This window comes from Haplochromis burtoni, unplaced genomic scaffold, assembly GCF_018398535.1.
Source record: "Haplochromis burtoni strain Fernald_Lab_line unplaced genomic scaffold, NCSU_Asbu1 Contig_123, whole genome shotgun sequence".
NCBI classification, from domain to species: Eukaryota; Metazoa; Chordata; class Actinopteri; order Cichliformes; family Cichlidae; genus Haplochromis; species Haplochromis burtoni.
In genome coordinates this window covers 1,624,081-1,641,580 of record NW_024582484.1, presented here as the reverse complement: position 1 = coordinate 1,641,580, position 17,500 = coordinate 1,624,081, and the positions used below count along the sequence as shown (strand labels likewise).

The 17,500-nt window shown below is 46.2% G+C and overlaps 2 protein-coding genes across 6 annotated transcripts in view; both read right to left on the bottom strand.

The window, feature by feature from the left end:
• The window catches only part of rffl (ring finger and FYVE-like domain containing E3 ubiquitin protein ligase), a 19,590-nt gene extending 14,195 nt beyond the window's left edge, over positions 1-5,395 (bottom strand). The window contains exons 1-2 of one of the 3 annotated variants that reach the window (XM_042223944.1): positions 4,622-5,395; positions 1,306-1,484 (exon numbers count right to left, since the gene is read on the bottom strand). In XM_042223944.1, the coding sequence (XP_042079878.1) occupies positions 1,306-1,482 (177 nt within the window). In that variant the 5' untranslated portion in view covers positions 1,483-1,484; positions 4,622-5,395. The other 2 variants (XM_005929408.3, XM_014335872.2) reach the window with 2 other exon arrangements.
• Positions 5,396-5,862: 467 nt separating this feature from the next.
• On the bottom strand, positions 5,863-15,494 carry eif4h (eukaryotic translation initiation factor 4h). 3 transcript variants are annotated; one of them, XM_005929409.3, is made up of 8 exons: positions 15,362-15,494; positions 11,320-11,507; positions 11,173-11,237; positions 10,995-11,091; positions 9,916-10,026; positions 9,324-9,470; positions 8,657-8,772; positions 5,863-5,969 (listed from the first exon to the last, which is right to left on the bottom strand). In XM_005929409.3, exons 1-8 carry the CDS (start codon positions 15,424-15,426, stop codon positions 5,964-5,966), a joined length of 795 nt encoding a protein of 264 aa, XP_005929471.1. In that variant the 5' UTR covers positions 15,427-15,494; the 3' UTR covers positions 5,863-5,963. The 3 variants fall into 3 exon arrangements, with proteins under 3 accessions (XP_005929471.1, XP_005929472.1, XP_005929473.1); XM_005929410.3 differs by having other exon boundaries at positions 9,943-10,026; XM_005929411.3 differs by lacking the exon at positions 9,916-10,026.
• Positions 15,495-17,500: the final 2,006 nt, after the last annotated feature.

Genomic DNA, 17,500 nt, shown 5'->3' with positions numbered 1-17,500 from the left:
AAAGTCCGCTCTGGTGTTTTAATCAGCTGCTGGTTGTTTCCTGGTCGCTTCAGCAAATCTCTGCTCTGGGTTTTCCACCAACCACAAAGCAAAACAAAGGAAGTGAGCCGCCACTTTCAGCGTCCCGGAGCTTTTCCTTCATTTACTACATTACAGATAAGCTGCCGATTGGCTGCTTCGACTTACTGCACCGAGCCAGAGTTGTGCATCCTGCTCTGTTCCTGGGATGAACTCCTAAACCTGTAAATTATTCCAACACCGCGTCCCTACATGAGGTTGCCCATGCACCGTCCACCAGCAAAGTTCGCTCGACGGCTTCGTTTTTTGGCGTTCTCCATCGAGTCCCGGCCCATAAGGAAGGAAGTAAACGCGCTGAACCTTCTGAAAGCGCCACAGCTGAATAACCTGACGGAGGCGGGGCGGGGAGTTGAGTGGATGAAAACAAAGAGCCGAGCATCTGCACCGTTTCTATTTTATGAACTATTTCACCTCATTTAAGGGATCTGTGTTTAATGTTTTGGCTCCTCAAACAGGAACCTCCCAACGTCTGCGATGAAGAAAGTGTATTTGATGTAATAATCACTTATATGGAGCCTTTAGGTCAGGGGTGTCCAACTCCAGGCCTCGAGGGCCGGTGTCCTGCAGGTGTTAGATCTGACCCTGGGTCAGCACACCTGAATGGAGAACTACAGGACATGTTGAGGAGGTCCTTTAGGGTGGCTGTAGCTCAGGTGGCAGAGCAGGTCAGCCACTAATCAGAAGGTCGGTGGTTCGATCCCAGGCTGCCTCCTGGCTGCATGCCAAATATCCTTGGGCAAGATACTAACCCCGTGTTTGCCTACTGGTGGTGGTCAGAGGGCCCGGTGGCGCCAGTGTCCGGCAGCCTCGCCTCTGTCAGTGCGCCCCAGGGCAGCTGTGGCTACAATGTAGCTGCCATCACCAGTGTGTGAATGTGTGTGCGAATGGGTGGATGACTGAATGTAGTGTAAAGCGCTTTGGGGTCCTTAGGGACTAGAAAAGCGCTATACAAATGCAGGCCATTTACCATTTACTTTAACCATTTGAATCACCTGTGATAGATCAAGGACGCATCTAAAACCTGCAGGGACACCGGCCCTCGAGGCCTGGAGTTGCCCACCCCTGCTTTAGGTGGTCCTACCAACCGGCTACCAACGTGATCCAGAACTTTAACCTCCAACAGCCCTTTGAGCACAAGTGTGACGACCCCCCCTCCCTGTGGACAATGTCCACAGACAGGAGCTCGCTGCAGCTGCAGGCTCAGGGCTGGAACAATCACTCACTTACTTTTGTGGCAGGTGTGTCGAGCCGCCCCCCGCAGGCCTTACAGGTGTGTTCAGGTGGAGGAGACGGCTGGCTGGTGAAGGCCGAGTTGGTGTAGGACTGATGACGTCTGTCGCTTCGAGTGGGCTGATCCGCATTGGCTGTGTCCATACAGAGCCAGTTACAGCAGGACGCAAACATGGCTGACACACACACGCGCACACACAGAAAGACACGGGTTTATGGAGTTAAAAACACGTTCCTCTGAGTCCTTCACAATAAAAGCCTTTAATTTAAACCAGTTTGGCTTCATTTGCTCTTTTCGGCTCGATTATATGAACATTTTCCTTCTGCAGTGGGACACAAACAGCGGTGTGGTGTGTATGCAAACACACAACGATCCTGACTAAGGATCAGTAGCTTGTTGCAGGTCTGTGTCACAGAGCAGCTCCGACTTTTCCAGGTTTTCTCTTCTTCTCTGTTCGCTGGACGGACAAAACGGAAAACTGCAGAGCACGCATCACGATGGAGCTATCAAACTTCCCTGTTAAAACACTCTGGCTCTGAGCATGCTCACACGAGAGCAGTGATGAAGCGCCACTACTCAAATCACATACAGTGTTAGCGGGACGGAGATCAATAAAGATGATAAAATGATGAAGTGTGACGCGTGGAAGACAAAAATGATTGACCAGACTGAGCTCGTACCGAAACATACACGGCCGCTCGTACACCTCTTCAACCGCTCCTCAACACAAGTATCTTATCAGCCAATCACACGACAGGAGCTCCGTGCATTTAGACACATGGATCAGAGTGTTTCAGAAACTGCTGCAGTGCTGGGAGTTTCCCACACTGCCATCTCTGAGTTTACCGAGAATGTGAGAAAAGGTCCCGTGAGAGGCAGCTCTCTGGGAGACAATAGACAGTCTGCTTCAAGCTGAGAGCGAGGCAACAGGAACTCAAATGACCAACCCCAGTATGCTGACCCTCAGGTGCCACACCTGCCAGCTGTGAACAACAAACTGAAACCGCCAAACGACAATAGAAGATGGAAAAATGCTGCCTGGTCTGAAGCTCAGTTTCTGCTGCCCCAGTCTAACAGCATGAAAGCGTGGATCCTGCCTATATCAGGCTGATGGTGGCGTGACGGCGAGGGCGAGCTTTGAATGCCACAGCCCACCTGAGCATGTTACACCGAACCTCGCCGGCTCCAGTCCAGTTTGTGCTCAGCATCAGTTACCATGGTGATCCAATAGGTATTAAGACAGTCGCTGTGACTAAGTTCAACACAGCTCACCAACTCAATGATCTCTCTCTGCATTCTCAGCATGTTATTGAACGCTAACTTCAGATTAGATGCTTGCTGCTCAGGCAGTTCTTCTATATCATGTGAAATATTTGAAAACTTTGATTTTTAAAGTTTCACGTGACAAAGAAGAACTAAAATGAAAGTAAACACTTTAAACAGTAAAAACTGAAGTGAAACCACAAAGTCACGTCTGGAAACAAAAAGAAAAATTAAAATTTCACCTAAATTGTAAACAGTCGCTTTTATAAAGCAGCTGAACCTGTCAGTGCTGCCCTCATCAACCCTCCACAGCTTTCGTCACCTTATCTTTAATCACTGATTGTTTCTGGTCATTTCAACAATTTCCCCATTTGCCAGACTCCATAAGAAAAACTGATGTTTCTTTCGCGTAGCGCTCGATAATAAGGTTGTATACTAAAAACTGCTCGCTGTTCTTGTTCTCATCAACTCTGCTTCACGTTTCACAGAACTGGATTCTTACTTTACAAACATGACTCATATTTGTCTCCATAACAAACAGCTTTAATCTCGCTTTATCCAAAGACACGTGACCACATTTTACTGGAACTTCTGATATTAAAGTCTGTTCAGTATTTTACGCTACAGGTTTGTTGTTGTCGTGAAATAAACACTGTAAATGGCCAAAACAACTTCGTTTTGCACACAGGTGACAGTTAGCCGAATTCCGTGAGAAAAATGGACGTTTGTGTCGCGTTTGTCGCCGACGTTAAAAAACCACTGTGGAAAAAGTGTTGAAATATTCCCGCTATAATGTTCTGATGAATTCGGCTTTATGTTTCATAAAGTTTCGAGATTCGTATTTAATAAATCATCAACACGGCACACAACTTGACTCCGACTAAACTTCATCGGTATTCAAGTTGGCGTGTCATTTAAATGAGCATTGTTTAATTATAACTGAGAGCCGAATGAGAAAACGTCTCCATATAAGTGGCGTGAAGTCCGAATTACTTTGTTCAGAGATGATTATACACTTACCGGTAACTCACGGGACTTTAAATCCGACGGTTTGTTAACGGAATCCGGCATGTTAAGTCCGGGAAGTACCCTCTGCTGCTAGGAGGCTAAAAACTATGCTAACGCTAGGCTGGTTAGAGAAGTTTGAAAAGAGCAAAGACTCAAAGAAACTCAGAGCAGGACAGAAGACAGTAGCTCGGACACTTAGACCGGGTTAACTGTCTCACTTTACGGGTTAACTGACAAATAGCCGGGTCGGTTACCGACGTAATGAGGCGTCTTACCTGTTGATGACAGGGTTGCTAGAGCTAGCAGATAGCTAACTCCCGGACAAGTTGATGGTAGTTAAGAAACACTAACCAGCAGCTGCTAGTTAGTTAAACAACATGACGACGACCTGAAGGAGGAAGTGAAGGAATAACAGGAGCACAGAGACACTGCGAGGGCTGAGACAACAACACAGCCAACCAGGAAGACTTCGGACGCACGCGCGCACACGCACGCACACACCGGAGGACGCCAGCATTTGTACTTAAGTGAATTTCAACTTTGACTTATTTATAATAGCAGAAACCGTTTTTGAACTTTTATTTTTTCGAGAACTTTATTTAAGTGTAACCTGATCGATTACCCTCAGACTTGGATGATTACCTGTGCTAACAGGCCCCGCCCACGGGTGGCGCTCAGTTTGACTGGATTACTGAGTTTAAAGGAAATAATTCCAAATGCGTTTAGGATGGTGTGAGTGTCATAAAATACACACATCTACCACAAAAAGGAGTAGATGTCAAACTCAAACTGAATGGACAGTAGACACACAGGTGAATGAAACCTGGAGAAACTCATTTAAAGCACCTGTATTTTCTCAGCCCCGCCCCTTTACCCCACAACAGCAAAATACATGTTACAGGTCAGAACTGAACCACCGGTTTAATGAGTGATGGAGTTTATTCTGCCTGGTTACAGATACATACATCATGTATGAGAAAGCGTGCTCCCCTTCTTTTTACCTGCACGTTTAACTTCTGATTCAAACGGGTTTTTCCTTACCGCTGTTGCCAAGTGCTTACTCAAGTCGTGAGATCGTTGGGGATTCTCTGTACTGTTGTAGTCTTTACTTTATAAAGGGCCCAGAGGCAACTGTAGCTGTGGTTTGGTGCTGCATGCATGCATAAATTAAATTGAGCTGAAGGCTGTTTCTCAGCAGCCTGCTGCTGGGTTTGGGAGAGAACCGGTTATTAATGTAGTGGAAGCTGAAGCCCGACTGATCAGAACCTGTGGACCAACATCGGTGAGTTCCTTGCAGTAGCCCCTCACTGATGTCAGCGGTTCCAATATTGGTCCCGGTCTTCAATCTGGCGGACATGAACAGAAATAGGAGCGCTGCTGGCTCAGCGAGGCCCCTGAGCTCCCGGAACAAACCCTTTACTCTCAGAGCCAACCTGCCACTTCATGCTGACGTCCAGTTATAGTACCGAGACCTTCCGGCTTTCTAAGCCTGTCCAGCGAGTTCAGTTTGTCCCACGTGACCAGACTGTAAATGAAACAGCTGAAGTCAGGATACCTTTAGAAATGAGTGAAACTGCTTTAGATGTTGAACAAACTTTCTAAGAGCCCTCCCACATCCACCAAGACCCTCAGCAAGGTCCTGCAGCGTCTCCGGAACCACCTCCAGCAGGTGTGTGATGATGTCACCTCTGAGCAACGACTGAAGGAGCTCCAACCAGCTGCTGGAGAGGTGTACCTGATGAAGTTGTAGACTGTGGTGATGTTTAACATTAACGCCGGTCACCGCAGCAGGAGCTGCTCGTCGGAGCGACACAGACATACAGAGGCAGAACAGAACCAGCTTTATTCTTTATTCTTCTTTCATTTGGAAGAAAAATAAAAATGTAATGAGGAATCAATGCCCCGCCTCCCCCACCCTGAAATTAAACACATTCGGGTTGGTATGAGGACAAAGATGAAGACAGTTTTATTGCGATAAACTCAAGGAAAGGAAAGTTCTAACAGTTGTTTATTCAGAAACGTTTCTGCATTTTACCTCCAAGAAAAAAAACAAACAAAAAAAACACATGATGTCAAAGCGACGCAGACCCACACCTGAAAGCTTTCACCTGGGCCGGGTTTACAGCCAGTTTCCTGTCGGGCCACAGAGAAACACACAGAAGTTACAGGTTCCAGACCAAAGCCCCATCTTTATTGTACACAATCAACTTTACAACAATTTATCGGTGGACGCTGGCGTCTGACCCACACTGAAACCACCAAACAGCACAAAAAAAAAGGAAAAAAAAAAAAAAAAAAGCTTTCGGTTTCTTCTGTTCTGTCGGCAATGCGGCGTGCTAGCGCCACCGTCTGGTTGGGATCTGTGGTGGCGGCTTTAAATGACTCAGTGCTGTAATCAAAGACAGATGGAAGGAGAAAAAAAGAAGGAAGAGATGAAAAAGGGGAGCAAAGGAAGGGAAAAATAAAAGTTAAGAAAAACACTTTGAACTTATTTTGTCCTCCCTGATTTTTATGAATGAAAATCGTCTCCCTGGATTCAAGGGACCGTTCAGTCCAGAACATTTTCACTGCTTTAGCTGCCGTCAGTGATTTAACCTCGCTCAGTGCGAGTACGACAGCGCTGCCATCATCTTTTACAAAGTACAGAGACTAACTGAGCTTCTCACAGATTTTGGAGGGTGGTGGGCCTGAACAGGAAACTTCAGAGCACATGGGACCGCCTGACGACATTAAAGCAGTAACAGTTCTGCACATATCCGGTTGTTCAGTGATGACGTGACGAATCCTACTTCCGGGCCTAAAGTAGTCTGCGTTTAATATGGCTTTTGTGTTGTTAACATGTTTAATGTTTTGTATTTTCTTTTATTTGATCTCAAAAAGCTCCTAAAACAGTCAGTGATCCCTGTTGACCTCCCTCGGCTTTTATTATCGCTAATCATTTATTTAAGCTCAGTTTTTAAAACCTTAGGATGTAACTACAGCCCAGCCCATGCAGCAGTATATGAATGACTAACCTCGTATTGTGGATGGATTATCTCAGTTGTTCTCCTGGCTGAAGTTTGGTCCTTTTACAGCATCCTGCCATGCGATTACATTTGTTCCTGACCACCGAGAACACTCACGTTAACTTTTATCGAGTGGAAAAAAAGTTAGCTTGTTTATATTATGCTAACATAGCTGTGTCGCTAGCGGTCACGTAGCACATCATTATATACCAGCTAGCCCAACTTCAGTAACCCTACAAACGTCACTGCTGTTTAGTTTCTGTCTTCATTTATGCTGGAAGTGATAGCAGAGCTGTACGTTTGAATTTGTTTCCAAAACCCCGCAGTCAGGACATGCTATATTGTATTTAGATAGAAGCTAGCGAGCTAACTCCCTGCTAACTTCTAACTCCGTTAAATGTCATAAATTCCGTTTTCATGGATGCCTGGATGTTAAACTCAATTGTTACACCTGGTAGAGCAGAACGCTGATCATTTTATTAAAGATGAAAGACTTTAGACAGTTTTTAACTCTCAGTAATGCCATAGTGATCGTTTGATATATGGACCTGCAGCGGAGTTTAGGCCCAGACACGGCTAGTGACGTCAGACTGAACAACCGGATAGTTTATGAAGTTTGAGAATACGCCTACACATTTAGTCTCAGTGAGCCTGTAAAAACCTGTAAACCAAACAAACGGAGACAGAATCAATAGAGACCGGGCTCAATGTCTTCACTTATTTCTGCTGTTGGTGGTCAAACTTCTCTTACAACATTTCCTTAACATTTTCACCAACATTAAATAAAAGCTGGTAGATTTTTTTTTCCTACAAAAATATGAAGCAGTTCCTGAGAGAACAGTTCATAATCATTCAACTCATAATAAGGCGAACGGTGACTCAGAGCTAATGTTTCAGGAAAAGTTAAAAATCAAATGGGAAGAGCTAAAAGAAAAAAAAGAAGAAAAAAAAAATAGATACAATTAAATTAAAAAATATATATAAAAGTTTTCAGTGTGGATCAACAGACCAATCAGAAAAGATTCCCTTCTGTGTGTTCAGTGTGGGAGGCATTGTTAAAGCTGATTGGACAGGACACTGCCACATCGCTGCAAACCCGACAGAACACAGCCAATCAGAGCCTTTTCAAACTGTGCTGCATTCAGGGTCTGTTCTTCCACAGTCATAAATCAGGAAAACTAGTAGGATTTAATGATTCCCGAGGAGCTGTCTCCTGCACCTGAATGCACCGTTTTTTGATTTTTCATGTAAAATTCTGCAGACAGTGAATGCAGCACCTGTCTGTGCTAGCAGAGCATCATGGGAACAGAAGTCTAAAGCTTTTTAGCAGTTTACTTATTTCATCAACTGGGTCTGCTGTGGACACCTGAGTGGGCGGAGCTTGCTGAGAGCCAGGCATTAAACCCCACCCACCCAGGACGACAAGCTGCTGTAACGCTAACCAAATCAACAAAAGACACCAAAGATTAAAACAACAAAACAACTAAAGTGGGGGACATTTTCAACCAATCAGAGTGAGGGGGCAGGGCTGTAGTTCAACAACTATAAAATACAAAAAAGAAACACTAAAAGACTTTACAGGTTTAACCTCCGAGCTTCTTTCTGTTGGAGTAAATGTGGGCAACCGTTGACCCAGAAGAGGATGGGGCGGGGCTACAGGACAAAGCAGGTATGACATCACAGAAAGCGGAGGTGGCGGTGAGGGGGCGGGGCAGAGAAACCCAAAGACAGAACATGCATTGACGAGCTGCTCGCCGTGTTGTGTTTACAGGTTTATTACTGATCAGAGTGTCAGAGTGCGATTCGTCTTTATTCCCACTAAGAATAAATATTCTGCTCAAACTGAACTCAAACAGGAAGAAGAAGAAGAAGAGGAGGAGGGCAGCGTCCGCTCGCTCGCTAGCTGGCCGTCTGTCAGGAAGGACTAACTGTGGCGTCTAAATCACCCCGTTTGGCGTTTCTTGGTTAAAGTTCGCTCTCGCCCCCCTAACCTCCCTCTCCCCCGCCCCCCTCCCTCCCTCCCTACGGCCGTGCGGCCTTCAGTCTCTTATGGTTTTTCTTTTGATATCACCTCCTCTCGCGGCTTCGCTCCGCCAAAGATGGCGGAGTTGGGGTTGGCGACCTGGTTGAGCGGCTCAGAGACGGTCCGAGGCTTCAGCTGCAGCCGAGGCCGCTGTGCACGCTCCTCTGCAACAGACACATAACAACAGACAGTCAGTGCACGCCGGGGGAACTTCCTGTTTTTAAATCAACAGACATTTTACTTCCAGTTAGGACAAATCTCAACTGGGGGCTTTTTTCCAGAGAAGCATTTCTATAACAAGCAGGAAACACTCTTCTTTCTAACCCCTGTGTGGGACACCAGGAGGAAGCAAAGCAGGCCACCAGGGGGAGCCTCTAGAAACACAGGTATGTGCACATGCTGTGCTGATGTCACGCTGCTGTGTTCTCAGCTCAGCGTGTCAGGTGTATGCCTCACTGGCTAATTGGATGATCATCCGCTCAGGATTCTGATACTGCGATGACCCTTCCTACTCTCTCTGCTATCCTTCCTCTTCCTGGATTTGTGCGACAGGCGGGTCCTAAGACGTACACACCTGTTAGCACCCGGCTAATTGTTTTCTATGTATTATCTGTGTCACAGTCACTGCTGATACAGCGCTGCCATATTTTACCAAACCTAATCCACCTGTGTCAGAGCGTTGCTGAAAAAAAAACAAAGCAGGAAGTCATGTCACCTTCAGACGGTTCCCTGAAGTCTGTCGTTCCTCCGCGTGGGGGTCCGTCTCTGTAGCGACCCATCCCTGCACCTCCACCCCTTCTGTCACTAGGGCGACTGCCACCGCCTCGACTCCGCCCCCCCATGTAGTCATCATCTCTAAAACCTGCAGAAAGACAGGTGAGCAGACAGACGCGCACACAGGTGAGTGTTCAGATAGACGGCCACAGGCGCCCTGAAAGAGTCCAGACCTGGAAATGAATATGAGATGGTTGAGGTGAAGGGCATGATGGGGGAAAAACAGGGTGTGTCCAGCAGCTTCAGGAGGCGGAGCCAGACACTAGTTACCACTTCCTGTTTGGTGTGTTAGCCTCTAACGTTAGTCTCCCTTGCTGGTCAATCATGCCTCACCACCAGAACAATAATCAGAATATGGCCTCACATCATATATGTAAACAGAGAGCAGTGCACGTCTGCCGTCTAAATATTACTTCGATTAGTTTTACTGCTTTAAAAAAGTTTGGAGGCCGAGGAAATTTTCCTGCCGTCCCATTGGCTAGAACCCAGCTGGCAGTGCCCTGATTGGCCGCTGGAACGCGATGCTGTCCAACCTGAGCTGCTGAACTCTTTGACCGCACCTCCTCCTGGCTGGTCGAAGTCCTCACGGGAGTCGCGTCCTCCTCCTCCTCCTCCTCTGGGAGCGCCTCGAGAGCCTCCTCGTCCTGCAGAGGACACGGGGCAGTTTAACACTGAGGGGGGAGGGGGAGGAGGAAAGAAAACAGAGGAGGTGGCAGCACCTCCTGCTGGGAGGGGCTACACTAGAGAGGCGAAGCTTGTTAGTGGTCCATGAGCCAATCGGAGTTAGAGAGAAGCAGCAGCGCTCTGAACACTGAAGAAGGTGAAAGGTCAGCAGGAGGAGACGTCAGGTGGCCTCCACCTACCTGCAGGTGACTACGAACAGCAGGGAGGTGAAAGGAAAAGGGGAGGTGTCTGTGGAGGTGAGGATGAAGAAATGAAGCATGAAAGATGAAGAGTCCTCCTCAGAGTCACAGGGCAACATCAAACATGCTTCGTCTGCGTTTCCTTGAAGGCTGGACTTAAATCTGAATCAGATTCAACCGGCGCCCGCCTCCAGCACGTGTCAGGACCTCTCCCCTCTTTTCCTAAGCCCTCATCACTTATCCTAATCACCTTTTCTTGGCCTTGATCAAGGAAACATGGTTAGGAACAGGAGCCAGGAGGTCTTCTTGTATCAGGGAGGTCCCAGCACCACGTGACCTCCCTGATACATTACAGTTTGGGGCGTGTCGCGAGCAGGCCCCGCCTCCCATTGGTTAAAATGTTCAACTTTATTCATAAAGCGCCAACAAACACTTGAAGCTTCTACTAACGTCTGCTGGAGCTATCGTTTGGGTACGGGCGCCGTTGAGCGGGGATGCCCTGTCCTGCGTCCTTAACTGACCAATCAGCACAGACTAGCAGAACACTGATGATTTATGGGCAACTCAGCTGCAGAAAAATGTTTTGGTAAAGAATTTGGTGAAAACTATTTTAGCCGTCTTTTGCTCCAGGTCACTGAGGAGCACCTCAGAGCTTTCCCGTTTCGAAACGCACGCCTGATTTTCTCTGGGATCTAACTCCAGCCTGGAAACCTTCCTACCACGTTAGCACTCTTCTTCTCTGCTCGTACCTCTGCCGTCGTCTTTCCTGAAGCCAAAGCCGCCCGCTCCTCGTTCTTGTCTTCGTCCCTCTGCGATGTCCACCCTCAGTGACCTTTCACCTAATAACTGCAGGTCAGAGTTCCTGTCAGACAAGACAGCAGCGTGGCAGAACCAGAAAACGTCGGGTTTATTAAATCAGATACTCACGGCGCCGTCGTATGTCAAAGCTTCTTTTAGAGATTCCAAATCGTCAAATTCAACATAACAAAAACCTGAAAGAGACGCAAACAGTCAGACAGGAAGTTTCACCCGAGGCAAACTTCATCATCCCCGACACCCACACCCCCTCCGAACCTTTGAACTTGTCTGTCTCTTTGTCTCTGACCAATCGGACGCTGCGGATGTTGAGCTCTTTGAAGATGATGTCGATGTCTCCCTGCACCGTGTTGAACGGCAGGTTTCCCACGTACGCCGTGAACGGAGGCTCTGTCGGCAGCTCCTTCTGCTTCCTGGGGCCTCCGGAACCGCTGCCGCCACGGGGCCTGATGGGAGGGGGGACAGAGGATCGTCAGACAGGGACACAAGTAAAGAGGATTGTGGGATGTAGAGGTCAGACTGGACCAGAGTTAAAGACAACAACTCTCCACACATTAAGCTCACTGGTCTTCCAAACTGGGAGTGCTCGCTTTGGAGTCTAAACAGGAAATGGCGGGGACAGAAAGACCTAAAAGCTGCAATCGGCCCCGTGATGCGTTCCCAATGACTTTATGAGCTCGGTCGCTCGTTCACGGCCGTTTTGTGAAACGGAATGAGAGCCTGACCAATCAGACGATGCTGTTGGACGATACTGGCTCTCTGTCGATCTTATTAATGAAAATGATCAATAAATGAAGATTTTAAAAAAAGAGACAAACAAGTAAATAAATTACTACACATAACGAATGTTGGAAATCTGTCTGAAAGGAAAAACCATCAGCTGATATCCAAATGCTGTAGTTTGATGAACGATCAGAAATAATCTCACAATCTGCCAGAGCTAAACTTTACATTTTACATGAGTTTTTTTAAACATTTCAAGTTGCTATGCATCAGTACAACCCTTATATGTCAAACTTTAATAATTTGTCTGTAAAATGGCCACAGTAATTACATACATTATTTAATAAGCGGAATAAGCCAATAAGAAATATCAAAATTGTAAGAAAGAAAAGTTGCACACAATAGTTTCCAACCACAGGAAATGTATTTTGAGTCTTCAGAATTTCATTTGTGAGACTCATTTTTATAAACTGGAGCAAAATGACAAACAAAGCATCAAAATAAACCGTTTCCAGTATTCCAGCTTTGACAGGCTTTGGAGGAGGAAAAAAACTACAGTTCCTGCAAAAATGACATCACTTCCTGTTTTCACAGCTAAAGGCACACTGAAACCACACAATAGTTGATGCTCACAAGGTTATGACGTATGCTCCAACGTAGGAAGTGCAAAGAACAGCTGATCAGATCACAAATCGTGCGTCTGGAGCGGTTTTTGTGATTTCTGCAAACCCGTTAATGGAAGCAAACAGCGGTCTGGGAGATGTTGAATGTGTGATACGTAAGTGCACATCTCTAGTTTTATATCCATTTATAGGAATTATTGCTCTAACTTATCATTATAACGAGTAAATCTGCAGATTTCCACCAACTGAACAACAAAAATAAATAAATAATCATAATTGGAATTTATGACGCTTTGAAGGTTGGGAGTGGTGTGTTTACGATGCCAGTAAATCTGTGTCCTGTTGTTCTTATCAGGTAAAAAGACGTTTTTTCCATCTGCTTGACATGCTGCCGTGCACCCGTCAGTGTAGATCTGCGTTTCAGAGCAGCTGGTTTAACCCTCTGTAGCTGCTCAAACTTTGAAACAATTATAAACTACAAACCGGACTCAAAACTCTGAGCCACTTGGTTATCGCTCTGCTGTGTGCTGCTCCACCTGCTCCTGGATCACTGATGGAGGTCTGATGAAGCAGGAACACAGCCAGAGGAGCTTCGGCCATGCAGCTTGGGGTTAAAATGTAGGAGCTGAGCAGCGCGTCAGCCTGCTCTACATGAACAAAGTCAGCCAGCTTGGCTCCTGCTCGCTGCTATTTGGAGTTGATTTGCATCCATCGCTGACCGGTTGTTGTTGCTATGATACAAACGCGCAGCTAAAATCAGGTGTTGCATATAAAACATGCTGGCAAAGGAAAAGTACCGGCACTGTGTTGTGGTTTGATCAAACTGAGGCTTTCTCAGACTGTTTGGCCTGACCATAGATGGACCGCCCACCCCCACAGGCCCACTCTCAGCCTCCAGCACTCGTCCTAACACAGCAACTTCAAACTGAGTGCTGCAACACTTTATACTATGCAGCCACCACAAAAATCCCTCAACATGAGCGATGACCTGACGACCTTTGGCCAGTAATAAAGGATTTCAGACAGGGTTCCCCTGTGAAGCTGAAACAGACCCTCACTGAGGAGCAGTTTTCTCACAGTGTTTCCACATTCACAAGTCAAAAGTGTTACCTCAAACTGCCTGCAGGAGTCGTTTAAACTGAAGCAAAAATTTGTGCTGCTCCCACACACCACCTTTTCTTCTTAAACACAGTAACAGCAGAGAAACTGATGAAGCTTTAACTGACTTGTTGGAGGCTTTGTTACAGGCTGCCAGCAGCAGCATCTCCCTGTAGCAGGAATGCCAGTCGCATGCAGAACTCCACAGCTTCTACTAGCTTTGGCTTTAAAATAAATGGGATATCTGGGAAACTGGGACTCGTTTTCACAGACACAGACTTATTATAAACAACAAATCTATTAATAGATGTTTGGTTCTTATAGATTATGTTGAGCTTCTTTACGAACCAGTAAAATTCTGACCTACTGACATGGAGCCAGCTGCTAAACTCTTGAAGCAACAGTCTGGATTCAGATCTGAAATCAGCCGTCTAGCACCCTCAAACAAAGCTTCATGCAATCACAGTCTGCTCTGCCTCATTTTGGAGCCATCAGGAGATCATCTTAAAAAGAGTTATACATAAATTTTTCACTTATATTGCAAGAAATCCCCACAAACAGAGGTCCAATAACGTTCAGGACAGCGGTGCAGAGTGACTAGAAGAACAATCAAGACAACATCTGGAGCTCTGCTCCCTCCCTGCAGGACTACAGCGCCCCCCACTGTTTCAAACACAGACAGGCTTCAACATGTGCCGACATGGATCTCAGTGCTCTAAGAAGATGCTCAAGCAGAAGTTAGCACAGTTTGATTTACCAGACATTACCTTCACACAGTTTAGTCTGGTTTCTGTTTTATGTATTGTCTTTGCAGGGCTCAGCCACTCAATCAGCCCAGACTCCTTCAAACTCTACAGCCCACCCTGCTCCAATGGAAGCATGCAATGAGGGGAATTCCCTCCACTCCTAAAATATATGTTCAGCCCCAACGTTTATCCCCTCTCATCAGATTCAGCTCCTGACAGAACAACTGATGAAGAAAAGCAGCCCTTTAACTCTTCATCATTCTCTAAACTTTGATTAAAATTTGGTTTGGTGCTCCCGAAGAAACAGAAATAAAGATTAATTGCTGAAACAATTAATCGACCAAAAATTAATCTCAGCAAACTTTCGGCAAAAAAAACCCTGTTTTCTATTAATTCGTTCACTAAGTCTGTGATAAAGGAGAGAACATCAGTCCGATCTTCTCACAGGTGACTCCTGCCTGTACTGATGTTAAAGCTTTGTGTGCTGCAGACATCCTGAAGCCCCCTCCCTCCAGGAAAAAAAATCACTTTTTTAAAAATCGTTTATCAGCAATCAGATAACAACACGCAGTGCCACAGAGCGTAAAACAGCCGCTAACCTGACGGTAAGCGCACCTACCGGCTCTAACCGACTCCCACCCTCAGCTCTGACTGCGACGTGGATGGATGTGCAGCAGGGGACACATGATGCAGCCATGCGGGCAGCCTGCAGCTCCGCCACCGCCTCCACCTAAACCTGCTGCGGCCTCCTTCCCCACCACTCGCCTCCACCGCCTCAAAGCCACACGCGCTGAGTGGGTATCTGTACCGCCAAGCTGCGGGACGATCCACGCCACACTGGAGAGCCTGTTCTTACTGTCTACATCTAGCTAGCCGCTTGCTAACTGTTAGCATGTCAGCTACGAGACCGCGGTGTTTCCCGGCTGATATCTCCGGGATACCCTCATGCCTGCTCGGCCTGTTCAGTAACCGCGGGGCGTGTCGAGCTTCGGGGCCTACACAGCCTGCTCCCCTGACTCGGGGCGGACAGCAGCGGGAAACACGGCGACGGTCCGGTCGAGTTTGCTCTTCGGGGACACAACAAAGCTGCCGTGCACGGCGGAAACTCACCCTCGGCCGCCGCCGAAGCTGCCGTAGGCCCGGTCCCGTTCATCGTAGTTGTCGTAGTCCGCCATTACTGCTGCTTGTGTGTTGGAGGAGGAGGTCCTACACGTCACACACACAGCGGGTTTAGCTGCCCGCAGAGCGCCTGACCGGTAATATCACACACTAACTTCTTTTTTACTAATTATGTTTTTTTAATTCAGTTTGAAAAGAAATATTTATAATATAAGCAATGAAAACACAGCACGAACGTGAAGAACACACGAAACTATATGGAATTGTTAAAATAAATACAAAGTAAACAATAGTAACAGTTGTTAAAATGTCATAATCCTGAAGCCAATAAAAGTTTGGCCCGTTGTTGCCTTTGGATCGCACTAGTGATGGGAATTCCGGCTTTTTTTAGGGAACCGGCTCTTTCGGCTCCCAACCGGCTCTTCAGGTTGTTTTGTTGCTTTAATTAATTTATTATCAACAACAATATAAAATGATGCCCAAAAGGAATTACTAATGTAAAAAAAACAAACATGTTTTTTAATATATGTTTATATATAAATATAAAAGCACAAGCAAAGTCCAAAACACATTTCTAGAGTTAACTGAACTTCCAAAACAGAGCTACCTAGATCACCTAAATTTACCCGTTACTACCACACACCAAATCCAGTCGTTGGTACTTCCTGGCTTGTGTAGCCACTAGGTAACAAAAGCACCCTGAAGCACTTCTGTTGTGTCTTGTACATGTTTTGGAGTTTGTACGGCTTTGTCTCTAGGTGCCACCGTAAATATACTTTTATTCATTCACTCCACATAAAATGTAATAAATTAATTATCCATCCATCCATTCGCTTCCGCTTATCCTTTTCAGGGTCGCGGGGGGCGCTGGAGCCTATCCCAGCTGTCATAGGGCGAGAGGCAGGGTACACCCTGGACAGGTCGCCAGTCTGTCGCAGGGCTAACACACAGGGACAAACAACCATTCACACTCACATTCACACCTAGTGGCAATTTGGATTATCCAATGAACCTATCCCCACAAGCTGCATGTCTTTGGACGGTGGGAGGAAGCCGGAGTACCCGGAGGGAACCCACGCAAACACGGGGGGAGAACATGCAAACTCCACACAGAAAGACCCCGGCCTGATGTTGGAATTGACCTCAGGACCTTCTTGCTGTGCGGCAACAGTGCTAACCACCGTGCCATAAATTAATTATATAATACAAAAAACAACTATTTACTTTTCAACTTTTAACTATTTAATATTTCAGCTTTTTCCTTTTAAACAAATTTAAAGTGAAACAACACAAAACACTGCAAACCACAACACAATTAAATATAAATGAAAATATGAAAACAAAAAGAAGATGCACATTCTCTGTCATATGGGGCTGCATGAATAAACTTTCTGAATCCTTTATCATCTGCAACTGAAAATAGTTGTGTATGATTACTATACCTTTGTAATGTTGTTGTCCCTGCCTCTCTTTTCTCTCTCTCCCTCCCGCTCTGTTCCTGTGCTACTGCCAGTGTAACTATCGCCCCTCCCCCCTCTGCTCAGTGCAAGCACAAGGCTCGCGTGCGGAGTGAAGTGGAAAAAAGGGCGAGAGAGGGCGAGAGAAGGAAAAACCCCATAGTTCCCAATAAGGAGTCAGCTCGCGTTGTTCACTTCAAAGAGTCGGCTCTAAGAGCCGTTTCGTTCACAACCGACACATCACTAGATCACACCACTGACTCCGTTAAAATCATGTGGCCACACCTCACCAGAGCTCCACTATATGTCTGTCCCTCACATGTTAAATGTTAGCCCAGATGCTTTTCTGTCTCAGAAACTGATAAAACACACAAGGTCTTTGAGACCTTTTTTCAAAAGTCTTTCTGTTCATAAGCAATACTGTATTTTTGGAGTAAACATATGAATAAAGCATCTACAGTTGTTGTCAGACGTCTTTTTCCACTCATTGTAATGTCAGAGTAATTTTGGACTTTTAATGATGTATTTGGCCTGTTCTTTTCCCTGGCTGCAATGATTGTACACTATACATCTTTAAATGTATTTTCTCTGTTCCACACACGTGCAAAGTCAAATACTTTAATATTTAAGTATGAGCCCAATGAGCTGAATGACTTCCGACCGGTGGCACTGA